The 26,240-nt window shown below is 38.0% G+C and overlaps 2 protein-coding genes across 7 annotated transcripts in view; both read right to left on the bottom strand.

Moving 5' to 3' along the window:
* Positions 1 to 47: 47 nt before the first annotated feature.
* On the bottom strand, positions 48 to 14,491 carry TUBE1 (tubulin epsilon 1). Of its 4 annotated transcripts, none has more exons than XM_014248340.2 (12): positions 14,363 to 14,491; positions 14,216 to 14,289; positions 12,385 to 12,437; positions 10,192 to 10,249; positions 9,521 to 9,636; positions 8,405 to 8,526; positions 6,914 to 7,101; positions 5,935 to 6,110; positions 4,979 to 5,119; positions 3,341 to 3,481; positions 2,283 to 2,457; positions 48 to 1,230 (listed from the first exon to the last, which is right to left on the bottom strand). In XM_014248340.2, the coding sequence occupies exons 1-12, from the start codon at positions 14,385 to 14,387 to the stop codon at positions 1,072 to 1,074; spliced, it is 1,428 nt and encodes a 475-aa protein (XP_014103815.1). In that variant the 5' UTR covers positions 14,388 to 14,491; the 3' UTR covers positions 48 to 1,071. The 4 variants fall into 4 exon arrangements, with proteins under 4 accessions (XP_014103815.1, XP_087909411.1, XP_087909408.1 ...); XM_088053285.1 differs by having other exon boundaries at positions 2,405 to 2,457; XM_088053282.1 differs by having other exon boundaries at positions 10,192 to 10,246.
* An 889-nt stretch (positions 14,492 to 15,380) lies between these two features.
* The window catches only part of LAMA4 (laminin subunit alpha 4), a 101,530-nt gene continuing 90,670 nt past the window's right edge, over positions 15,381 to 26,240 (bottom strand). For 2 of the 3 annotated variants that reach the window (XM_005518284.3, XM_014263594.2), the window contains exons 35-38: positions 25,978 to 26,108; positions 23,147 to 23,240; positions 22,057 to 22,176; positions 17,443 to 20,613 (exon numbers count right to left, since the gene is read on the bottom strand). In XM_005518284.3, the coding sequence (XP_005518341.2) occupies positions 20,468 to 20,613; positions 22,057 to 22,176; positions 23,147 to 23,240; positions 25,978 to 26,108 (491 nt within the window). In that variant the 3' untranslated portion in view covers positions 17,443 to 20,467. Of the gene's footprint in view, positions 16,141 to 17,442; positions 20,614 to 22,056; positions 22,177 to 23,146; positions 23,241 to 25,977; positions 26,109 to 26,240 lie in introns of those variants that run through there. The other variant, XR_015772159.1, reaches the window with a different exon arrangement.

Here is a 26,240-nt window from a genome sequence, read left to right as displayed (position 1 = left end):
AAAATCGCTATTTTTAGAACATTTTCTTCAAAAATGCTCTCAACAAATGTTATCACAATACTTTATTGAATACTTACAGGCTTATACATTCAAAACTGTGCTTACTTACATATCCACTCCAACTGTGTTAGGACTTCAAATTTCAAGAAATCATTATATCAATCCATTCTGATCTGTAACAGTTCACTGGAAAGCAACTGGAAATAGCTGTACATTCTATTTTGTAAAAGTTCTTACTGTAATATAAAAAGCTGCTTACCCTGATAACTATAAATATTAAAACATTTATTTTACTTGCATTCTTTCAAGGCTATAAGCATTTTTCTCCAAATGGTCATTTCAACAATAAGTGCGTGTTTCGCTCAGAGGTATTCTGTATCATCCCATTATCAAGTGCAACTCATCATTCATGAATATGAATCATGAAACAATTAATATTCCAAGTATAATACTTGAAACAAAATTTATTTTTTTGAATTTTCTGTTATTTCCAATTTTGGTATCAACTGAGAATGCTCTAATATAGCTAAGTACAACATAGAAGCAGAAATACTAGAACGTGGAACATAGCTTAGAGCATTCTGAAATGTCTACTGCAAAAGTATAAGCAAGCAGTTTCATTAAAGACTTGCTTTCATCTTTGAGAAGACTACATGGGCTTTTCTTCTCTTTGTAGTCACTTGTTAAAAACTAAATCTAGCAATGGTGATCCTTCTTTGAAGCAAGACCTACCTTTAGTTTACTCTAAGTTGAAAAATCTGAGAGAAGAATTGTTTTTGGCTGCTACATACAATCTCTCCTCCTTTTCTTCACAGCATATTGTGTGTCAATTTATTCCACAGTTAGGATTACTGCCCTTACTGATACCAGCCACAATTAGGTGCCTTCAAATCTTTCTTACAGGCATGGCCCACCACTTAATGACAACTCTTGAGGTAAGGAAGCTGTTGTGCTGGTCCCACTTTGAAATTACAATAGCATGCTGCAAGTCACTCTGGTTAACTGATGCAGCTGGATGCTTAGGGAAAGTGTTTTCTGTTTTTGTTGTTTTTAAAATCAGTTCTTCCTTCTTTAAACAGCAATCTTCAGTCTTGAAGGATCTATTCTAGGCCCATCTTTTGTAGCATCCAGTTCACTGTACTCTTCTATTAGGTCAGACAAAGAGGATATAGCTTCCGAAAAACAGCTTTGCTCCATCCCATCTATTTGCAGATAATGGTGAAGGTGAGCCTAAGAGAATAAAAAAAAATAAAAATCAGTGTTATCCTTTTCTTGGTATTTGATTTCTTTGGCTCCGTAAATACCATTTAAACTATACTGAATGGGGGAGTGCAAGCACTTTTGAAACAGCTCTTAGAGGCTTATACCACGACATCCCTTGTTTACACACTTGGTAACTTTGGTAACAATTCCCTAGTCAATCACAGTCGATATTACTGACTTCTCAAACACCCATCTTTTCATACCCAGGCATTCTTGGGTATGCCTGACCAGCTGTGGATTGCGTTTACATGGCAGGGTTTTGGTAGCAAGGGGAGCACAGGGCTGCAGGGGGGGCTTTTGTGAGGAGCTGCCCCCATGTTGAACAGAACCATCCCAGCCAGCTCCAGTATGGACCTACCACTGGCCACAGCTGAGCCCATTAGTGATGCTGGTAATGCCTCTGTGACAATGTATTTATCAAGGGGTAAAAATGCTGCATAATAGCTTTGAGTGAGAAGACTCAAGAAAATGTGAGAGGAACAGCCCTGCAGACACTAAGATCAGCTAAGAAGGAACAGAAGCAGAATTCTGAGGCTGAGAAGAAGGCAGCAGGAATGGAGGTGAAGGTGTTTTCAGTTTCATTTTTATTTCTTGACATCTACTCTGCTATTATTGGCAATAAATTAAATTAATTTCCCAAATGCCAGGTCTGTTTAGCCCATGACAATAACTGGGTGCTCTCCCTGTCTTTATCTTGACCCACAAGTTTTTCACTGTACTTTTCTCCTGTCCTGCTGAGGAAGCAAAGTGAGAGAAAGCTTGGTGGACTCCAAGGTTTAGACTAGATATTAGGAAGAAATTCTTTACTGGAACAAGTTTCCCAGAGAACCTGTGGATGCTTCATCCCTGGAAGTGCTCTTGGTCAGGTTGGATGGGGCTTTGAACTACTTGGTCAGACAAATATAGCCCTTGGGCTGTTAATTATAGACAGTCCCTTCATGACACTAAGGTCTGTGTTTTAATAATGCAATATGCTAATGTTTTGTGACTATGGATGTTAATAATGATAACAGTTGCACCTTTTTCTTGTAGAGCTTCATAAATCTGTCTTTGAGTTCAATGAAAGTTGGTTTTATGCATGTGTTGTTTGCTAAAGCCAGAAGGGAATGGGAATGGCCCACAGGAGGTACTGAACACAAACCAGTTTTCCAGCCCTCTTGATTCCAGGAGACAAAGTGAAGAGAAGGCTTCAACCTGTGATACAAAAATTTAGTTATCTAAGGAATATAAAGAACACAAAGGCTAACTACTAACGGTTTCAACTAACAGTCTGAAAAAGTTAACATTTAAGCACTCAAGATTAAGGAGGACAGTTATAACTATCACTGTGAATAAGATATTTTAGACTTCAGACTAAACCACTGTATCTCTGTGTTAAATTTAAATTGCAAACATCAATTGTGTTTTGTTAATTCAATGCATTGGGATTTGAAAAGTGAAGTTATGAGTACCTGTTTCTATAAAAGGGACTGCAAGCACTCTGAGATTTAGTAAAGGGGCAGATTAATACTGTGTGGGGGCAATCAGTACACCTGTAGTTTTGAAATAAGTAAAATACTTTAGATTCCCAGAGATTTTCCCCATGCACCTGTCTGCCTATAAATTCCATTCTGCCTGCCTTTCCTGTTATATCTATGCAGCTCAGTAGTGTTCAAGGTAGAAAATGGGTGCTAGCAGCACAGAGCTGTTAAAATAAAGATGATGTCCTACCTACATGAAAGTAACCATTGAAAGAGAAGGGCCTTCTGTCCAGCAAAAACAAACTACTACTACAGAACTCATTACTCCAAGATCCTTTGCTGTTGGGAGACCCCCTGGAAGGCTGGGCTTTGATTTTTTTTTGCAATTTGGAGAAAGAGAGGAGTAGCACCTCCCTTTACTTGGAAATCCAGGAATAATATGACTTATTTTCACTCATTACATAAGTTAATTATGTTTTCTTCTCCTCAAAATTTAGAAAAGGGTGTTGAAGTAAACCGATTTGGTATTCAAACTGTTCAAATTAAAAGCTGGAATGCTCTGAACAACTGCCGGTTTCTGTACAAATGCCATGACTACTCTGTGTGGTATTACAAACCTTTCAATATTTCTGCGAAGGTCTGAAACCTGCACGTTTCCTCGAACAAGAAGTGCACAGGCAAGGTAGAGGCTGTGCTTTGGATCTGCTTGAATTAGTTGATGATCTCTGCTAAATGCATCTGAGAACATCTGATCCAGCCTGGGAGAAAAGAAAAGTTATCTACTCTTAGTAAAGTAGGATACGAAAGTTCTACAGAATGCCACCTTCAGGATTTAAAAGTTCATAAAATTCTGGATAAAGGTACATTTAACCCAGGACCATAAATTATAGGAAAGATTCAAACCTTTATATGTACATAGGTTGGCATTAGAAGTTTTTATAAACATACTGGATGCATTTTTTCCTCACCCTCAAGTTACAAGCCACTGTTTAGTCAGAGAAGTTGTCTTTATAAAGGCAATTTGAGGCCAAGGGTTACAAAGTCTTAAAAATCTGTAAAAGGATTTAACTACTTGGGGTTCTGGTTATGTGGCAATTTGAGTGGACAATCTAACTGGGAAGGATCTGACAAGAAATATCAAAGTGCTGAAGATCTTTACAGAACTGATTATCTGCCTGTTACACTTCATTATTTAAAAGGATCAATGAGTCATAGAACTGTGTTAATTCTGATTAATGATTTGGGAAAAGACAGGCTATACATACTTGCCTAGTCTACTTATTCTAATTTTATCACACATGACTGCTTTAAAAGATGACACTGCAGATCATATTCTTTCTCTCTTCACTTCCTTAATCAAGTTTCCCTGTACTATGGATACTAAAGATGGTGTTCCATGCACCCACAACATCTCAGCTATTCTTTCCATGTTTCAAATGCTGTAGATTTATAATCTCTATTTCTTTTTTCTTGTATCACCTCTGCCACATGCCTATTACAAAAAAATAAAGGAGACAAATATATTAGAGTTCCCACTTCGTTCTGAAACATCTTTGAGACCATCTCCTCATAGTCTGCTACCTTCCCTCCAACCCTGCACTGTCTCCTCAAGGTATGTTTTCAACAGATCTGTCACAACTTGCTACTGGAAAATAAGTGTGGTCCTGTCCTCTTCTCTACTTTGCATCACTTGCCCTTAGCTGTCTCTAACACTGTTTGGGCCTCTTGCTGACAGAACACACTCCATTAAACCCAGTAATCTATTTTAACTGGTATTTTTTCCGCTATGTCAGAGGGATAAATATTTCACAAAATTTGACACATCAGCTTATTAAAATAAGATGTTAAATAGGCTCACTGCACTCACTGCATCTCCAGACTGAAGAAAGATGCTGTTATTTCCCCAAAGAGCCTAGTTAATCCCTTGTTAGTCTTTAGAGTATTTTGTCAGTCAAGTGCAAACTGTTACTCAAAAGAACTTTTGGTGTGGGTTCTAAGTAACACATTTTCCCAATAGAAACACTTCCAGCAGAGATTAAAAGGATGTCAAGTTTACTGGATCAACCATTACAGAGAAAAGGGACAACAGATATTCCATAAATCAGCAGGATGAATTTGAAAATATGGCAGACATACAAGTTTTAAAACTTCCATCCTTAGTTTTGCTACAGAATGCAATTTTTAAATGAAAACTATGGAAAAATCAGAAATTAAGCTTTAAATGTGAAACACTAATAATATTTTTTTTTTTTTACCTTCTAGAAGGAACATTAACATCTGCCAGTGTATACAGAGGAGTCAAACTTGAAACCAAATAATGAAGTCGAGGAAATGGAACCAAATTCATGCTGATTTCATTGAGATCCATGTTTAGGGAACCTTCAAATCTAGCAGAGCTGAAAAATTAACAACTTTTATGATACTACTACAAACTAAGTAAATCACTTCTATATGGTAAACTTCTATGAAATCTATTTTTCAGCTGTTCTGCACAATAAAATTATAAAACAACACAGCATTTAAGCAAGTGTTCAAGTATAATTAGAAAACTTTCACATCTGGCAGTAACAGTGCTATGTCTTATTTACTTGCATGCCCCATTAAAGAACAATAAATTACCAAGAAAAATTCCTTGTTTCCCAGTTGTAGTCCTTAGCACTGATTCAGTACTATTAATATTGTTTAATACAATTTAATACTGGTTAATTAATACCAGCTGGTTATTACCAGTTAATTGGGTTCATAAATCTGTCTTTGAGTTCTCTATCACTTTTACTAAACAGGCTATAATAAAACACATGTGACTCAGCATTCCTGACAAGCTGCTTAAAAGAAAAACAGGCCAATAGTCCAGAAGTATATTTCTTGCAGCAATAGACAGTTTACATGCAGAAATGATCTGACAACATTTATAAAATAGTGCAACTGGCCTAGAAAGGCAAACCTCCATGGGCTCCATTAGGCACTAGTGGAAGGCAATATCCTTCTGCCTATAAAATTACTTCAGTTTTAAGACTATCATGGCTAAAGCAACACCATTACAATCTGAGTACTTCCAAATTTAGCATTTAGTAACAAATTCTTAAAAAGAGAAGACATATTGAATGAAAACAAGTTAATATTACTCAAGTTGATGCAGGCCTGTATATTTACTGCACACACCACCTCCAACAATCCCACTTTGTTACAGAGGAATAACCAGTAGCTTTACCTTGTCAGGTTCAGCAGCAAGTTGGCAATGATGTTATTCATTGCATCAAATGGCTTCTCTTGTAGCGTTTTTGCACTCCCTGCACTTGATGTTACCAAGCTGTTTTGCTTCACAGTTGATCCTAACTTCCCAGAATTGATCATTTGATGAATTTTATTAACTATCTCAAACAGGGACTTGGAGAGAGAGAGGGGAAAAAAAAGCACAGAAGTAGTCTTGAGTATAGAACTTCGAAATTCAGTACTGCACTTTTTAATTTCTAATAATCTTTAAAGCTCAGACATTGTACTATTAGTTTAAAGATTGTACCTTTGATACGTCTAACTTTCGAGCAATTCCAGTTGACCGAAATGCTTCTAAAAGCCTGTGCCTTACATATCACAAATATATACACAGCTTGACTCAGAAGTTTGAATTTTATTCAACTATTCAAAATCCTTATGAAAATTTAAAATGCAGTTTTAGAAGATAACACCTGAAGCAAAAAAATATGGTCTCTCACTAAATTTCACTTTCTCTTGCTTTTTTTCATAAGTAAACAGCAAGACAGTCACCGAAGCTCGATTCAAATGAGTCTAGCACTTTGCAAGGTCAGGTATATCTATGATTCCTATATCACTAATCAGCACAGTTAAGTTTGCTGGAATCTGGAGAAGTCAGAGGTCCTTGCAGGACCCTACTAATACTATGCAAAAATTGATTGCTAAAAGAATAGAAGACACTCTACCTCAGTAAATAAGAAGCTTTTCACTGTTTACCTTGAAATACCCATGAAAAATTTCACTCTACCTTACTCTGAAGGAGCAGAGCAACTTTTTAGCAATACCCATGTTCATTTCAAAAGCTTGCAAGTGACTTAGAAGTTCAATTATAGTGAAATGATGCTTTTGGAGATTTGGTACGTAAATCAGTACTGAAAAGGAAGAGACACTTCCACTGTCTAATAAAAAAATTACAGAAATAGAATATTATTTCCTACCTCATTCTCTATTGGTAGTACACAGTCTGCATGTTCATTAAGCTCCTTCATAGCCAGAACACTGTTATATGGAGAAGTAATAACATCATCTTCACCAGATGGATAAACTGAAGTAACAAATCTGTATACTTCTGGGAATTCCTCCTCAAGCAAATTTAGTACAAAAGTTCCAAGACCAGATCCTGTCCCTTATTATGAATGAAGACAGAATGAGAGAAGACAGGTTCCCCACATTATCTTAGGTTCTAACACTCACGTAGGAGACATACAACTTTTCAATTATGTATGTTAACGAATATTTTCTGAAGCATTTGGCTGACAGTAGAGGCTACTCAAAGGTAATTAAGGCAGGAAGGTTTTTCCCAGACAGGAAAATAATTAAATAATAAAATTATTTCCCACAGTATGACAATCATGATGAAGTATACACTCTCAAAAATTTCTGTAAACCATGAAGTCCCATTACATAACAAACATTTTCTGACCTAATATTTCTGCTTCTTGTTTTCAATTCTTTAATTTGAATTATGAAACACAACATTTGCTTAAAAGCATTGAACTTTCCCAAACAACACTATTTTCCTTTTAGGGTTTCTTTATGAAATTTTCTCATACTTCAGTAAAAAAAATTAACTGCCCCTGCCCCCCAGCACACAGGCTTTTTTCCTCATTAACACTAAGCATGCAGCCCTGAGTTCAAAACAGAGAATTGAACTGTGGTCTTTTTCTGAATATCCAGCTACATTCTCAGTGGCAGACAATTTAGTCTATGAACAAGACAGCAGTTTTCACAATAACAGAAACAGTACCTGCAGGGTCTCTGAAATTAAGCAAATGGCCACAAAAAAGGCCCTTGACAAAATCCTTGCTTCATAGTTAAGAGCTATTTTCTGTGTCTTTTTCCACATCATAACCAGTTATAATGCATTCTATTCTCAGATTTCTGCAGTAGGAAGGCTTGATGGCAATGTAAAAATGACAAAATTGTCACTGCAAAGGATTCTCCTTTTTGGCTTATTAACAAAGTAACTAGATCAGATTCAAGTGAATTATGTGGAAGGAAAACAGAAAAACAAAGTTTTTCTGAAGTTAAACGACATTAGAAGTCTCCTTCAAAGCTTTTTAGAAAACTCCCCACAATTAAAACCAACTTGATTATGACAATGCTGTCAGTGTTCAGAGGTCACTGATACTTCTTCTGATCGGTAATACCTCAGTGTATGTCTTTGGTATCTGTCTTGATCTCATTGCCTCATCTTTAGAATTTTAGATTCATTTTGGTTCTGGGTAGCACATTAGAGCTCCTCGGTGCTCTAACAAAACAAGTGATAAATAACTACAGGTCCACTCAATTATACTATATTAATTTTATAAAAATCTGCATTCTGAATGATATAGATTATTATATTGTTTTTCTTTTCAAGATCCATGTGTTTTCTTTTTTTCATCTGTGGCTACTTCAATCACACTCCCCATAAAAAGATTACTTACCACCTCCCATGGAATGAATTATAAAGAAACACTGTAGACAGTCACAATGTTCAGCAGTTTTTCTCAGCTTTTCCACTATGTTTTCTCGGTATTGACAGCCATATATCTTATGACCTACAGCCCTGAAGATAAGAAAAGTACTTTAAAACACACCCCCAAAAATCAAACTTTAAAGTTTTAATTTTAACTCCTTCTATGTGACATGTTAGAGTTCAGAGTCCAAAGCTGGGTGCAACACCTCATCTGTGAGTTTTTAAGTTGTGACTACATAAGAGCATATGGAAGTCAGGACATGGTTTTAACTTGGAGGATGCAAACAGCTCTAAGTTCACAACTTTAGAGTATGCACTTATTATTCTGTACTGAAAAGGAAATAAACTTCCACATTGCATGATCCAATTGTAGTAATGAAATGAAATCTACATAGTCCTTAACAATAAAGATATCCCTACGTAATAAGTGTATAGATCATCTTTTGAGTACTCTACAAGTCAGTTGCTACTAGTAACAAAAACCCCCCTAACAGCTAATTTTCTACACACTTGTCTAGTAATAGATAGTAAAGACTCTTTTACTCCCCATATTGCACTCTCTTTTGGTACATTGGCTGGGTGATTTGCTTTCCAGTCTGTAGTGCACTGAATTAGAGTACCTTAAGGTCTCTGTGAAAATTTGGAATTCATTATGTTAATCAATCTTCTTCTGAATATCTCTTTTGGTAATTTGTAGTTTATATGCACAAAGCCAGACTCTGCAGTGCTTAAAAACCAGAAGCACATTTGTTCATATATCTCATTTCCACAGTAGCTGCAGTCTCAAACTAGATTATGGTTTCGACTAAGCAATGAAAGCAGCTGAATGCCAAAGAAACAAAAATAAAAAGCATGTTCTTTTGTAAAGAAAATCAAAAACTAAGGAGAAAAAAAAGAGATAAAATGATATATCAGCAGAATTATTCTTCTGTAAGAGCCTTTTCAAAGCCCTCCTCCAGGCAACAGTGACTCCAAGTTTGCTAGCAGCTCTCCAGGTGCAGAAGACTCAAAGCTATGTTATCATTTCCCCTTTCAAATACCATCTAATTAGCTGCTAAGAAATGTGTTCTAAAGAGGTTCTCACCAGTTGTTTCCTGAACCAGAAACATCTGTGATAAGTTGCTTGCTATCAAACACATCCCTCAATGGTCCCTGTAGAATTTCATTTACCACACCCTCCTCCATGTCAATCAACAGAGCCTTTGAGAATGGAAAGAATTTAAATCAGTCAGTAAGCAAACCACCCTTGAAATAATCACACAAAGAAATATGAAATTATTTACAATACAAAAGGAATTCTGTTTCTGCTCTGCTCCAGAGAAACTTTTTCCCTCCCCAGTTTTTAACCAGGAGACCAACTAGATTCACCTTAGCTGATTTGCTAGAAGTTGTTTGATAGGACTGCATTTCAGATGATGAAATTTTGTTAAAATTTTATGCTTTGCCCTACTACTTAGGAATAAAAAAATTAAAACATTTTTATGTTTCTTTGCTTCTTAATCATTTAAAGTGGCTCAAAGAAACCAAATCCTCAGTTGATAGTAGCTACAATAATTTTAATAGAATTCCAATAAAATTACTCAACAAGACTGTCAGCAAACTGTATTACTGCATTAATAAAAGTTAATATTAGAAATTTTACTGTTCAAAGCAGTATTTAAACCTGTGTGCAATTTTAAGAACTTCATGACAATTCCCACACAGCTGGACATAAATATTTAATGTAAAAAGAGTGACCTTTATAGATAGCCTTACTCGTGCTTTTAAAGAGCAGATTTTTCCTTTGTAAATATCAGGACCATTATCACCACTTCTGAAAAAAAAAAATAGTAACAGAAAAATCTAAGATCAGATTCGTAGCATAAAATTTATACTACAATAAAATTTTATCTATTTTGTGTTTGGAGGACTATGACAATGCAAACAAACAGAAACACCCTGAACATGATGCTAAGACCTCATAATTCCTGAAAATAATACAATTACAGGACATGATCTCAATCAGAATTATCCTAAACATTACCTCAAGAAGATGAAAGATAAGCATGAGAGTTTACTCCCAGATACAGCCTCTGCTTTGAAGCAATTCTACAAGCATTGCCAAAATTGGGAAGGATTATCTTTTATCAGCACATGATATGTGTATCCACATCAAACAATGGAAAAAAGCTCCCCAGGAGCATTTCAGTGGGGGTAGTACAACACTGTGCTTGTGCTCGAGGTGTGAAAGCTCTGTAACTGCACCAGCACAGTGCTGTGCTTGATTTATTCTGCTTATTATGATTTACCAGTTCAAAAATCCTGCTGGGCTGACATAGCTAAATCCTCTTTCTTTCCCAGGACTGGTTGCACTGAGCCAACAGACTATAAGTTATGTTAGAATCACATTTTTTCCCACTCAAAGGATGAGATACTATGGTCTAGCCAAACTATATTTAGCACAAGGGGAAAAAAAAGGCAGGGAAGATTGATCTTATTTTCTTTTCCATTATTTACCTAATCTGGGAGATGGCCAAACCAAAATTTAAAGTATGTCTTAGACCATTCTACATTTAACTGCCACTATATTCACAAAACATCAGCTAAAATGCACTACCGAATCCCATCAAGAATAAGGGGCAAAGAGTCCAGGGCTGCACTGGATTACTCAAGAATTTTCCAGCTTCTCAAGCAAAGATGGTCTCTGGACACTTCTCATTAGGTGAGCAGCTCACAGCAGCCTCCAATGCTCTTGTGACTCCTCTAGCCTACACAATACCTGCAGGAGTACGCTACAGCACCAGTAAATCCACCTAGAGAATTTCTCTTCAGGGCCTAATAAAATTCAAAGAGGAAATAGAACCAACACCAGAACATTTATTTTTCTTACTGTTGGCTTTGTTGTCTTTCATGCCAGATCATACTTTCAATCACTTGGATTCAATTGCTGAAAAAAAATCCCAACATTCCTATATCCATGGGATGGCTTGGGTTGGAAGGGACGTTAAAGATCATCCAGTTCCAACCCCCCTGCCATGGGCAGGGACACCTTCCACTCGACCAGGTTGCTGAGACAGAAAACAGATGCTTCTATTGCAGCCAACCTGTCAATTACAAAATAGGAGGCTTTGTCTAGCACATACAGAAGCAGACATATTTTATGATCGAATTTTCTTGCTTTAAAAAATGAAAAGGTGTCAGAAATATTGATATGAAATGATGATAATGAACTTCAATACATTTGCAATGTTCTTTCTAAGAGGTAAAATTTCAGACAAAGTAATTTGGATTTCAGTGCTGTTCTAGTTAAAATCACACTGCTGTACAACAACCTTTTCATATAATGGAAGGAAACAGAGGTTGATCAAACTTTTTTTATTGATTAAAATGCAACAGGCCAAGAACACATTTCTTTCTTGCAAACTGCAAGGATTTTTGTAACTGGATAGATAAGAGATGACTGAATAGTTTTAAGGTATGAATTCGTTAACTTATAAAAAAACAACTATAGACACCACTCTGGATAACAAAATAGTCAGATAAATAAGACAAATTTTTTTTTCTAAAAATTTCTAAACGAGAAAAAGTTTTTTCTGACTATCTTGTATACAATTCCTCTTACAACTCTTAAAGAAATGCTGCTGAGTTGGTATTCAGAGGGCACACAATCTGAATTTTATCTGCAGTGGCTAAAGCTATCAGATCTCGACTGTCGAGGACTTGGTACACGAGGAGAAGAAAACAAACCGACACACTTTCAACACATTTAACTACTGAAGTATATAATGGAAATGCAAAGATAAGGAAAATGATTTTTTTGTTTTTGTTTTGAGGAGAACATAAGAGAGCAAAATCTTTTTCTTGCACAAGCTGAATATGACTTAAAGAAAACTATAACTTAGGTTAAAAGAAGATACCATAAGCGCTGATCTACCATGTAAACTCATGAACTACTGGATCAAAACTTACCTTGTATCTACATTCCTGAAGAAACTGCTTAAGGCTTCATCATAAATTCCTTTCTAAAAGGGAACAACACAAAATGATGTGTAACGTCAAAAATTCTCAATGCTTTTTCATGGAATAAATTAAGTTGGAAGGGACCTCTGAAGGACACCTGCCAAACCTCATCATTTGAAACTGAGTGAACATCTCCATTGAATCCAGCTAGTTCTAGTCAGCTCTAAAAAGAACATTTCACTGAAACATCAGCTTGTTATTAAAAACTGAGAAGAGAATGTAACTAGGAAATTAATTTTTCAGCACAGGATTAAGCAACTGTAGCAGTTTACTGAAGATCCCAATGCAATTATTAAAAATTGAAGAGCTGCTCTTCCGCTGACTCAGTTCATCACTGATACAACTCTCAGCTCATCATGGGTTCCATGCTTGTGATACCAATGGCAATGGAGTTCTGCAAAAACTGATCACACTGATTCTTGAACTCCCTGCCAAGGGATAGCAAGGGAAATTACTTACCCCAACATAAATCTAAAGAGATCTGACAATTTTAAATACCTTAAGTGCTTTATAGTCACAGCAAGAAAAGTGTGTTTTTGTTCAATCCTATGCCCTCATGTTGCTATTTTGGTCAGTAAAACTGTACAGGAAGTCATGGCATGAGCTAACATAGAAAACAATGGTGGGCCTTGGGGGTATCCTCTTTCGCTTTACTGCCAGTGGCAAAGTATGAGCACTGAACAGCCCTTACCATATTGTTAACTGCCTCAGACCTGCTAATGCCTGGCCATAGGGAGACACACTGAGCTTTTCAGTGTGGAAATGCTGGAGGAAGCTGACCAGAATTAGTGATCACAGAATATTCTGAGTTGGAAGTGACACAGAAGAAACACAGAGTCCAGCCTTTCAAAGGACATCCCAAAAGTCACACCAGGAGCCCGAGAGTGCTGTCCAAATGCTTCTTGAACTCTGACGGGCTTGGTGCTGGGGAGTCTGCTCCAGTGCCCAACCACCCTCTGGGTGAACAACCTTTTTCTAATATGTAACTCAAATGTTCCCTGACACAGCTTCAGGCCATTCCTTTGGATCCTGTCACTGGTCACGACAGAGAAGAGATCAGTGTCTGTATCTCCTCTTCCCCTCATGAGAATGCTGCAGACTGCAATGAGACCCTAAGTTTCCTCTCCCTCCAGGCTGAACAGACCAAGTGACCTCAGCTGCTCCTCGTATGGTTTTACCCCAAGACTCTTCACTTTCCTCGTGGCCTTTCTTTGGATGTTCTCTAACAGCTTAATGTGGGTTTTTTTATATTGTGGCGCCCAAAATTGCCCCCAGCACTGGAGGTGAGGCTGCCCCAGCTCAGAGCAGAGCGGAACAATCCCCTCCCTTGCCCAGCTGGCCATGCTGTCCTCCATGCAGCCCGATGTCCTCCAGGGCAGGGTTGGCTCTCCTGGCCGCCAGGGCACTGCTGGCTCATGTCCCACTTACCATTGACCAGGACCCCCAGGTCTCTTTCCATGGCGCCGCTTTCCAGCCTCTCATTTATGTCCCCAGCCTGTCCGTACATCCAGCGTTGTCCCATCCCAGGTGCAGGACGCGCCGATCCCCGTTAAACTTCACACGGCTGGTGGCTGCCCACCCTCTAACTTAACAAGGACTCTTAATAGTTCACCCTAGCCTTTTTTTTTCACTATTAGACGTACGGCACGAGAAGCTGGGGTTGGTTGTGCTCACAGTGAAGCGCCCTCAGTTTAACCAAACAAACGCAGCGCTCCGCAGTCACAGCGACGAACGCGGAAGGCAGCGAGGGCGGCTCACCCCGGGCCAGCGGCGCCCCTACCTTGTTGACAGCGGCGTGTTCCCGCAGCGCCAGGTCCCAGAAACGGCATCCCACCTGGTTCCCGCACTGTCCCACTGCAAAGGGGAGAGACACGGCTCAGGCACGGGGAGGGCACGGCGGGAGGTCTGGGCGCCACGACCCCCTTACCCTGCACCACCACCGACTGGGTCATGGCAGAACCGGAGGCGCAGCACTGTTTCGAAGCCGGCGCCCGGAAGCCGCGCCCCCTGAGTTCCTGCGGTGGAACGTCCCAACCGTTGCCTCAGCTGCGGGCGCTCGCCGCCTGCCCGCCGCGAGTGGAACGTGCCATTAGGGAGCGGGGGGGGGTGTTAGGGGGGACAGCGCGGGGGAGTAGTGAGGTTTCCAGAAATTCGGTGAGTGTGAGGGAGACCTGAGAGGGGTTGCAGGGTCTCGGCTGAGGCCCAGATGCAGGGGGCCTGACAAAGACTTAAAATAAAGTCTCTCTACGGGAGAACAGAAGGATTTCCATCCACTACAGTTCATTATCCTTTATGGCTAAAAATGCTGCGATAAGGAAGCGCTTTATTTTCCCCAAATACAAAATTCAGGGAGGTGGTGTGAAATGTGCGAAACGGTATGAAAATACAAATTAAAAATTAAATGTAAAAACGGCCATTTGGTAATGCTGTAAATGTACCCTCCCAGCAGGCTTGCACATTAAGCTCAGTTTCATATTGTGCTTATTATAATTGTCCACAGTGGAAAAACGAGGAGTGTAGGGATGCTGTTGTCTCAGCACGGCACGACTGGTCCACAACACAGCTCAGCTGCAAAATCATAGAATCGTTTAAATTGGAAAAGGCCTTTAAGACAAACAAGTCCAACTGTTAATCCAGCACTGTGAAGTCCAGGACTAAAACAGTAAAGAATGTGGGACATACAAAGCTTGCAGAAGGCTGTCTTGTGCCACAGATGACATTTCTGCTTCCTGTGGGAGGAAAAAAGCACTTCCAAGCAACCCAGTCCATTAGGTTTTATGGCTAAAATCTTCCAACAAAACACTCTTTTTCCAATTTGATTATTTTTAATGGTGGTGTACAAAAAAAAAATTTGTTAAATAACATTTTTAATCCTTTATTTGCTCCTAGACATGACCTGTAGAGATTAATTGTAGGTCTACAGGAAAATAAAGTTACAGTAAATGGCTATTTAAAAAGAACTTTCCTGGAAAGATTATGTATGTATTGCAGCAAATATTTTACAGTACAATATAAGAATGCATTATATAGAAGAAATAGATACACAGGCAAATTTTGTAAAACTTAATTGGAATCATATTATTCTTAAGAAAAAGTACTGAGTGGCCCAAGCTTACTCAAGTGTCATGTATGAAATGTGTGAAAAGGACCAATGGCTTTAGTGTTATAGGCATGTTTAGCATGAATAAAGTAATTCTGCCTCAAACATATCTTTTCTATAAACTAATCATTAGTGTAAAACTACATGAATGTTAATCAGGAAAGTAGGTAGCCATTTCTCTCTGGACAGACTAGATGTAATCTATAACTTAGTTTTGTTCCCTATGTTTTTTTGAAGTGGTCCAAACTTGTAGGCTGTGCTCTGTTCTTGCTATTAGATGTCAAACTGCATCTATACTTCCTGCCTACTGTCATGTCCTTAAAGTCTTCTCTTCATGTCTTCTCAGCCTTAATTAAGGTTAAAAGCTGTACAACATTGCTTATAAGCATTCTAATGCTTAATTTAAATTCTACAGAATCTCTTAATATTACTGTATCTGACTTTCTTCTTGTGTGATTAGGTCCACTTTCTACTTGTTTTTAAGGTTAGTTGTCATTTTTATGTTCCATGTCCCATGAAGATTCAGCTTAGTGAGATTCACTCTACTGAACATGATGTTGCAACAAGACACTCTGAGCTTTGGCTTCCACTGTTCTTGAAGTGGTCTGTGAAGGCAAAGGTGAAGTGATTAGTCTCTCTGAGCTTGGAAACACTGTGAACTGGAGATGCAATGGAGATTCATGCTCATGTGGGGATGTTTTTTAGCTGCCAAAGGAGGTCCAAGGGCAGGAAGTTGATGTGCAGTAGCCAGTTTGGCTTGATGCATATGCTCAGATGTTTAACGAAACACCTCAACTCTGTCGAAGAAATAATCACACACTTGACTTCCTATTTTGTTGTAGCTGAAGTTCCACTTCATCAACATAGTATAAAATGCATGAATCGATACAGGTCCCCTTGGAAATAATTTTGTCTATGTTAATCATTTAACCAACAGACTTATGGTAATACATGTTTCTTACCCTTAATTTCTCCATAACATTCTGCTGATGTGTTATACAGGAATGGTGTTCCACAGCTTTGGAACACAAATAGAATAATTGTATAAATAACTTACTATGTTATTTAGTGGAAATTAATTGCCATGGACCACAGTGAATCTGTGAATAACCCTTAAATCTCATGCTGTAACAAGAGCCAAAAGTACATCACAAGTTAAATATGTGTGCTATGCTTTCCGCATCTTTTTAATAACAGTCATTTGACTATTTAGGCCACGTGCTGCTGTAGGGAGAATACACTGGAATTTGAACTGATGTTATCCTTTGATTTATATCAGGTCTTAGTTCACATATGAAGGTTTGTTGGCTTGTAATTTTAATTTATTTTATTACATTTTTTTGTTTCTTAGAGTTTTTTTTTAAATTAAGAATTGTATTTTGAGAAATTACTGTTAAGCTTGTAACACTTCCATCTTTCATTTTTCTACTCAGGCTGTTGTCCATACTCTGGATTCTTGAGGAGAAGGGTGTTCTCTACACATCTTGAGATGCAAGAGATAGAGGGGTCCATGATCCCATTTAAATCCTCTATTTTGAAGCAGTTTCCTGAGCATTTGATCTTGAAAACGGTTTCTTTCTTATATAGTCATGCAAATGTCCAATTTCAGAATATTTTGGGATACAGTAACAGTGTAGTTGTGGCCCTGATTTAGGTAATGGCTATAACAACACTTATTAAAACCTTGACGGTGGCAGGGAAAAGTTATAATCTTGGGTCAGTGCTCATTTTTTGTAGGCTTTCTGCAGAATTTAGATACTTATATTCATGTTAGAAATGGAAATGGAAATGGAAATGGTGAATCTGACAATGTAGTTCAGAACTTTAAGGTTTTTCCCAAATCTTTGTAGATGAAGGGTTTTGTACTTTGAAGCTATAATTTTAAAGATAGATACAGGAGACGAATTCTGGGAAGATTTCTGCTTAGGCAGTTCCCTTCTCTTAGACACCAGCAGCCTTGAAATGAATGCAGAGGTATGTGCAATGTAATGCATCACATACTGGCTTTCTTTGGCGCATATGAAATGGTAATTTTAAGGTCTATGTGGATGTTGGGGGCAGGGAAATTTGCATTATTTTCTGCTCTCTCCTGAGTCTGCAATATCCTCTGGTTTATAGTGTTTTTCTTTGGAATCCCTATTCTGCAGAGGGAAAACCCACACCTCTGGAGCCTAGAAGGGAAAATTGAGGAAGACACTCTCCAGAATAGTGGTGTGTTTGATTAGCTGGTGATAAAGAGAAGTAAATTGAATAGTAGCAGTTTATGATTTTTAATTGGTTTTTATTCACATACTGTTTTAATGTATTTTTAGTTTTCCATATATAAAGTATGCAAAGGACTGATTAAATCAAAAAAAGTCATTCTTAAATGTAAATCCACAGAACGAAACCAAATCATATTGCAGCAAATATGGCTAAGAGAAATACTGTTTATTCACAGAACTTGGATGTGGATGTGAGAAAATACGCTTTGGTTTGAAGTAGGTGTGAGACAGAAAAACATTCCGAGCGTGTATGTACCAGTTAACATACAATGCCCCACTTAATACCAGCATTCACTAAACTCTGATGCTCTTAGAGGGCACAAGCATTTGCTATTCCTGGCTATCTCTGCTGAGCAGCTGCAGGCAACTCAAAAGGAATTTCAGTAATCCTTGTAACCAACCTATCTAAGCAGGGAATCTGCTGTTCTTTTCTCTCCAGCAACAGGGTCCTGGAGACCAGGGCCTGAGGAAGCTTAGCTCAGGTTGTGGTGTCATAAGCTTTTTTGAGCCAATCACTCACTGGCACTAGGATGAAAGAGACTTCCTTTTTTACCCCTGCTCTCAGCTGCACTACCCTGACACCATCCATGGCCTCTGTAACTACTGGGAACCCAGCTCACTGATCTGAGGATATTTGTCCTCAACACCACTAGTAAAAAAAATTCCAGAAGCAAAAGCCCTACATTTTCTGTTCCATTTCTGCGTAGTAGCTAGGAGCAGGAAAAAGCTGAGCCAGCATACTGGTTTTGGTGACTGAGACAAAGATGGCATTTGAAGGCAACTGGATTTAGGGATCCACGCCTGATCCAGAGAGACTGCAGAGGGATACTTTTACTGCTTGCTTCTCAAGTATGAACAGTGGGCTTTGGAGTGATGAAAAGAAGGGTCTATATATCACTCCCGTGTGAAGGGGGCATCTGTAAGCTTAGAGTTGGAAAGGGAATCAGTCTTTGGAGCATATTGCCTGAGAGCTGCAGGGAGGAGAAAAGGGGATGTGTTCAGGAGAAGGCAAACAGAACAGGAATGGGGCTGAAAGTATAAGCAGAGCTGACAAGGCTGGTGAAAGGAGAGGCAGTGGCTACTGGAGCCACACAGTGTTCACTTACCATCCATCACTGGACTCCAGAGACAAGTGGAGAGTCTGTGATGGGGTCCCAGCTGCTGGAGAGTTCCTGTGCCTGTGTACCCAGAGGTTGCAGTTCTTTATCTGGAGAAAGCTAAGTCTGCTGCAGTGTGTCAAACCCCCTTTTTCACCCTACTGAGAGTAGTAGGGAAGCTGCTGATTAGCGCTTACATATGCGTCTTATTCTGGTGGTTCTTCCATCTGTCCATGTTTTCAAGATCTTTGGATTCCAGTTTTCATTTGTGTGTTTTCCAGATGAATTCTCATTCATTTTGAGTCTCTAGAGTGTTGTCCTTTATTTTTGCATTTCATAGTTTCCTGCTTTGCAGCTGGTCATGGTTTGAGTTGGTTCCAACAATAATTTGCTCAGCAACCATAAAACTTTCTATAACATTATTTTATTCTTTTAAGAAAAGAAAGCTAAATGGATTTTATTCCTTGTAGGTGATGACTGAAGGGACTAAGTTTTGCAAGTGACTTGTGTCTATTTGGTGTGCAAGCCTACTGTGAGTTGAACCCTACTATTGACTTCTATGATTGTAACAGAGCTTGGATTTGCAGCCCTTTGCTTTCTTTTTACATCTTCCCGTTTCACTCTTGGTTCCTCTGCAGCAGCATATCTTCCAAAGGAACATGTTCCTTGTTTGAGGATTACTGCTGTAAACTGAAGTCCTACAGGAGTTGCGCAGGGAAGTGATATTTTTGTATGGTAAGGGAGTCACCTGAAACTGTGACTGATTCTGCTTTCTACACTTCATGTTTACTTGTGTAACATTAGTGCAAATGAGATCACAATGAAATTGTGAATTTGGTGCTGTGTTTGTATGTAAGTGCATTAAAAATTCAGAAAAAAACTTGAAATTTGGAATTGTCTCTAAGGCAAGCATTACTCTAAAATTACCTAGTTTAGGTAAATGAGCATATATATAAAGCATCTGTCTTAAAAGATATACATCCTTTCTTCATATTGTGGTAGAACATATCCATGAAGTCTAGAAGTGAAATAAAAATTTTAATTTTTCATTGCTTGTAAGCTAACATAATTAGTATACTCTCTTCCCCCCATTTTATTTGAGGACAATATAAATGAGTTGAATGGAAAATTAAAAATATACTGTATTTGCAATGTAAATCTATTATCTAGCTTTATTCTTTAATGTGCATTATCAGATCTTTTCCTGTGGAACAAAGGGTGACTAAGATATGAAATGAAATTATGTAGAGGATCTATTTTGAAAGTAACATATTTAATATAATTTTAATTATTTTTATAATCTTATATTTTCATGTAACAGACTGGCCACACATACACTATAAGAAATGGTAAAGCTCACTCTTGTGGTATATTAAGAGAAGTGCAGGAGCAACAGCTTTTATTCTTCAGTGATTTTTGTTTTCATGTAAGTATGTGACCCCTCCCCTTCCAGCTTTCTGTAGGCGTAGCTGTGATATTTTCATTCTTCTTGTCTTGCTGAACACGGTTTCTTTAGTTCTATTTTTCTTTCTGTGGTCTAAGGAGCTTTTCAGAATAGATGCAGTGCACTCTCAGGCTGCTGGACAGGTGTTAATGCTTACAGCACCACTAACCAAAGCTGCCTTACTAAAACTCACTGGCTTTTCATCAATCATGAAGTTACGAATGCAGCCAATGAAGGAATTGCGTGTAGTCAGGCTTGATGTTAGCAGAGACTCTGGAAGAAGGAGATTAAAATAAATAAATAAATAAAAAATTTAGAGCTCATTATGGGCAAAATAATCAGTTTGGTGGCAGGATCTTTTAACTTTGCTACTAAGTGCAGGTCTTCTGAATCTTCTTTTAAAACTATTGGCCAACTGCCAGTGTCCTAGAGGCCATTAAAGTATGGTTAGTTGTCTACAGTTATGTAAAACTCTCGATACTGTATTATCAATAGAGACACAATTTTGCATGTTTTGACAACTACATTTTCTTTTAAGTAACAGAGTAGATGAGTCCCAGTGTCTGTTTTTGTAATTTAACATCACATGTATTGTCATCTGTGTGTGATTTGTTAGTTTGCATTCAGTTGGCTGTATCTACATAGCATTATTTAGTATTGTATCTTATTTGTTGTTGTGAAGTTCTGTGTAAGAGTTTCCTGTGCCAGGCTGATAATAGCATTATAGAGCCAATGTATGGCATTGGTTTATTATTCTATAATTAATGTAGAAATAGAAAGCTCTATTATGAAGCAGAACAGCATTTGCAATTACCCCTTTATATTGCCTCTCTGGGAAGAGTTCTGTCCTAATAAAATTCCAGTTTGGATTTAAAGAGTGAGCAGGCATCTGTGCACAGATTTTATTATTCCCTTTTGGCTGATTTTACCTCCTGGTACTGTGGGATGGATGTGAACACCACACACTCAAGCCTCTAATCCAAGACAAGCATTATAATGAATTTTGTAGTTAGAGCTGTTAATGATTGACATGCAAGGCTCAGAGAAATAATGCTACATGTTCTCAATGAGAAATGTACTGGAATTGACTTAAAAATTGAATCACGTAGTGTTGATTACAGTTTGCATATGAACCCCAACGGAGTACCTCTGTCTGTTGAATAAGGGAAGGAAATGTAGTAATCTTGGCCCATGCTACACAGATGGTCTGTGAGTCACAAATACACAGGAGAAGAATTCTGTCTAACAGTAACCCCTAGTAAGAAAAATAATCTCCATGTTCTGTCTTGTGTTCAAAGATGCTGTTGCTTGAAGAAGAGGAAAGAAGCCTACAGCAACTAAGCCTTGGGACTCCAGTTACAGTGACAGTGAGTTTCCAATCCCATAAATAAATAAATCACTTCTTAAAAAACCAGTAAGCCCATATGGGAAAGAAAGATAGAAAAAAGAAATCTTTTTTGTAGTTGGATAACTTTTCTACAGAATCCATACCTTACCCTCCAGCAGCTGTGAATGTTTTAATTTCAATGAAACAGCACATCTTGTTCTTTGAGAACTTGAGGCAGAATATTTCTGTTCAGCTCTTGAGCCTTTGAATTTTACCAGGTTGTTTACATATTTTGTTCTTTTTTGAGATGAAAACTTAGTCTTTATACTTTCTCTGGAAACTGGGTTGAAATCTGAGAACAATGTACCACAAAGATATCAAAAGCATACCTGGTACACCTCCAATAAACACTGGCTCCCTGTGGTCAGTTGCCTTTGGATTTAGTGGCCCTACCACATGGTTGACTTCAGAGTCTACGTCCAGCTGCACCACATTTGCGTCTCTAATAACTGAAAGGAGAAGGAACAGGGATCAGCAAGAAGTAGCACATGAGTTTTTTATGACAGACAGGAATTATCAGTTTGGTGTGAGTAGCTGTTTTAGTGTTTGCTAGATTGGGTGTGAGCCATTAGTAACAGTTTGTGAGCAGATTCTGCTATAGAGCAGGGCCAACGGAATATACAGTGGTAGCAAGGATGCTTTTGAGTGGGGCTCTTGATCACTGCTGGCAGTGTTCAGGCTCCAGGTTATGAGCATACAGTAGCTTGTGGCTTAGAAAAACTGACCAATCACTCCCAATCAGGGATGTATTAGAATACAGTGAGGCTTCTTCCTTTCTTGTTCCTGGATTTCCTTCAGATGGAAACCAGAATGCTTGTGGAAAGGGTGCAGATGTCTTCTGCAATGATAGTGGAAGACATCCTTAGTCAGCATTTAGACAGGAAGATGAGGGAGTTTAAAATCCAGGGTTTAGAAGTTCTTTCTGACTTTCAAAACCAGGAAAGAAGGATGTCTGGCACAGAGGCAAAGTCCAGCTGTAGATATCTCTCTATTGTGAGCAAAAGGTTCCCCACATCTGTCTTTTTATTTGACTTTTAAGAGTAGCATTATACTTGTGCTTACTGCATTCTATCAACTTAGTTCATCTCTCATTGGGAAGGGAAGAATATAATCTGCTATGTGAATTAGGAAAGGTAGCCAGCATTTCAGCTAGGCTGCTTTCTGTTCTTTGAACAAGGAGCTTCTGTCTTTGTTTGTTTTTCCTGTCTTTGTAGGAACTTGTGCTTGCACTCCCAGGAAGCTCTACAGTTTTGTGTCTGAGGGATAAGTAAGACTGTGTCTTTCACACAAACTTGGATCTTGGAAGGTGAAAAGAAGTAAAAATACTTCTGCATTGCCAGTGTTCTAGCCCATGGAGATGGATATCTGGGGAGCAAGAAATGGGCTCTGTTACTTAGGGGATGATCACCTTTTACTGACCTGCAATTCGATGCCACCTGCCATCGCAGAGACTCTGTTTCAGCGTCACTGAAGTTGAAAAATCCCTGATTCCATTATTCAGTTTCACAGTAACCTGAGGAAAAATAAGGTATTTATCACTGTAATCCCCCTAATTTTATCTTTTTATCTGTCTTCAACCTATCTGTTGTAATAATGTTGTATTCCCCACTCAAAACATGTGAACTATCCAAGAGAAAGGAAAACATAACTTTATTAAATTCTTCAAAATAAAGTACCTTTTAAATCCAAATTTGGGTTTTTGTTTTCTTTTTTTTTAATTGTTTAGATTCAATAGTTCTGAGACATTCCTAATTATTTCAAAGAAGAGTTAAAAAAAAAAAAAAAAAAGAGATAATTTTAGTCATTTACTAGTACCTCTACTCTGTAATTTCCTGTGTGGTAAATTAGTGTTTAGAGGCATCAGATGATGTTTTTGGCATCTTGCTAGCCACTTAATAAGGAAAACAGTCATGAAAAATCCAAGTAAATCCAAGTATAAACAAGCAGAAAAGATATGAGAAAGGAATATATGGCAAATTCAAGAATGACTTTTAAGTTACTTATTCAGAAGTAAGTCTCTGGCAGAGCTAGAAAGTGAACCTAATTCTGAATTTTGCACCTCTGCTTTAGTTAATGGATTAATAATCTCTTTGCATGGAAATGTTCCAGCAACAGCAAAACAGTGTTGTGCCCCTGCTGTGGGACATGAGATTCCTGGTAGTGATTGGCAGAGAACTCCACACTCAGAGTCCAACCATTCAGGCTTTTTAAATGTTGAAGTAGTCCCTGATTATGCTGACACTGTGTTGACCGAAAATCATAGAATCATAGAACGGTTTGGATTGGAAGGGACAGTAAAAATTGTCTTGTTCCAACCCCTCTGCCATGGATGGGAACACCTTTCATGAGATCAGGTTGCTCAGAGTCACATCCAACCCAGTCTTCAACATTTAATGGGATGGAGCATCCACAGCTTTCCTGGGTAACTTGTTCCAGTGCCTCACCACCCTCACAGTAAAGAATTTCCTCCTAATATCTAATCTAAATCTACTATCAGTTTGAAGCCAATCCTCCTTATTCTTTCACTACATGCCCTTGTAAATAGTCTCTCACAGTGAAAAAACTTATATTTAAATCTAGAGGGTCTCTGTTTGGATACAGTTATAACAAAGATATATTAAATCTTTTTTTCCAGAAGGGCATCAACCAACACAATTAAAATGATCCTCATGTTCTCTTTTATTCATGTTTGGACAAAATGTATAGATTTAAGCAAATAAAGAATCATGGGAGAAAGTGACTCCTTAATAAATCACCCAGACAATCTGTACTGATAGAGATGTGTACATTTAAAAAATAAATTAAAGTTGCTGATCTTACTTGTCCAGCAAAACGGTTTTCACAAAACAGGTCTTTTGTAATGCATTCAAAGAGAGCAGATAGTTAATGCTAAAGAAACACAGATCTTTACTAAGAAGGTTCTGAACTACTGCAGTGACCAGCAGGGATGAGCTGCTTTTCCAGGGTGAATTTTGTTTATGAATTGCATATACAGGAAGTGAGATGTGAAGCAGTACCTTTTGTTAGACTAGTAGGTACAGTTGGGGAAACCAGACAGATTATTGGACATCCAGACCTTTGGTTAGAACTTTACATAAGAAGTGCTATACTGGATCAGTTCTGCACAAACACAAATTTTAAGTGTGGCATGATACAAATAAGTGCAATGTACTTAAGAAATTCTCTGTTAGTTCACCAAGGACTAGATACAGGGGTAAGAATGGGCTTCATCTTACCTAATCTGTCAAAAGTTAGGTGCCTAACTGAAGCACCTGTTCTCTCTAGCCAATATAAAAAAAAAAAAAAAATTATCTGAAAAACATCTCATTTAGTCACCTAATTAGAGATACAGTTTAGGACAGGACGAATCATGATGTTAAACTGTTTACTCAGTCACTCTGCTGTAGGTGCCTGCTCTTGCAGAAGAGGTGAGAGTGTTTCCTCAGGTGTTGCATTTCTAACTGAGGTACAGCCAGCCTCACTTAAATACCCTTCCACTTTGATTGACAGGAGCATTGCAGTGATTGAAGGATATTCACACTGCTTAGTCTCTTGACTGTGCCCTGAGTTTCTCCTCTGCAGGAAAGACCAAAAAAACTGCCAAGATTTCCTTTGCTCTAAAGATTTGCTTGTGTTGTTCACTTAAGACTGAGATTTATTACTGTATGTGTGCAATGAGTAGCATGAAGAGATCCAGATTTTATCAATGAACACAATAAAAGAATAGCAATAGCAGCAACTATCTGGTGAGTTGATTTCAAACCTCTCTCCTTCATTTGAAATCCAGAGCCTGTAGAAATCAGGCCAACAATGAGAACTTTTCCTTTCCCTCACTCTTTCAATGATATATATATGTGATAAAGAAAGAAGAGACTGAGTGTAACTCAGACTTACCTCTTAAGAAATAAGAAATAATAATTTATTGATAGTTACCTTACTTGTAACTGTGATACATTTTTAATGTGTGGGTGAAAGAACAGTGCCAAAGAATCACTGCTTTTGCTTCTTTTCAGCTGATAACAAAATACATGAGGCTTGTATTAGTAAAGATCTGATCTTGTTTCAAGTATTATTTTTAGTATTTTAAAATAAATATTTGGTTTGCCTAATCTGAGCAGTTATTGTATTTAAGAGAGAAATGAGAATCAGTTAATAGCAGATTTGTAAGACAAAATCTGCCAGTAGAAAAGCCCAAGTAGGTGGAAGAGAAACGAGTCAAGGCAGTGGAGGAGATGTGACCTTCTTCATACCTGTCCATTTCTCATGTGCATATTCAGGTACTCTCCATTCACACTATGACCATGCAGTAGGATTCCTGAGCTGCTTCGGGGACGTATTTCAAAAACAACTTCAAATTTCAGGCCTAAACTGAAGGACTCATCTGTGAAGTAAAAAGAAAAACATTCTTTTTGTAGTGATTTAGTGATGATACTGGACATTTATTCAAAGTCAAAGTAGAACACCAAAATCAGGGTGGATTTTATTTGTCTTTAAAACTATTGAAATGTGAGAT

The sequence above is a fragment of the Pseudopodoces humilis genome, chromosome 3 (genome assembly GCF_049639895.1).
Source record: "Pseudopodoces humilis isolate 2021_Gansu_Grassland_sample_001 chromosome 3, ASM4963989v1, whole genome shotgun sequence".
Taxonomy (NCBI): Eukaryota; Metazoa; Chordata; class Aves; order Passeriformes; family Paridae; genus Pseudopodoces; species Pseudopodoces humilis.
The sequence above is the reverse complement of the archived record's forward strand: the minus strand, read 5'-3'. Positions and strand labels throughout refer to the sequence as shown.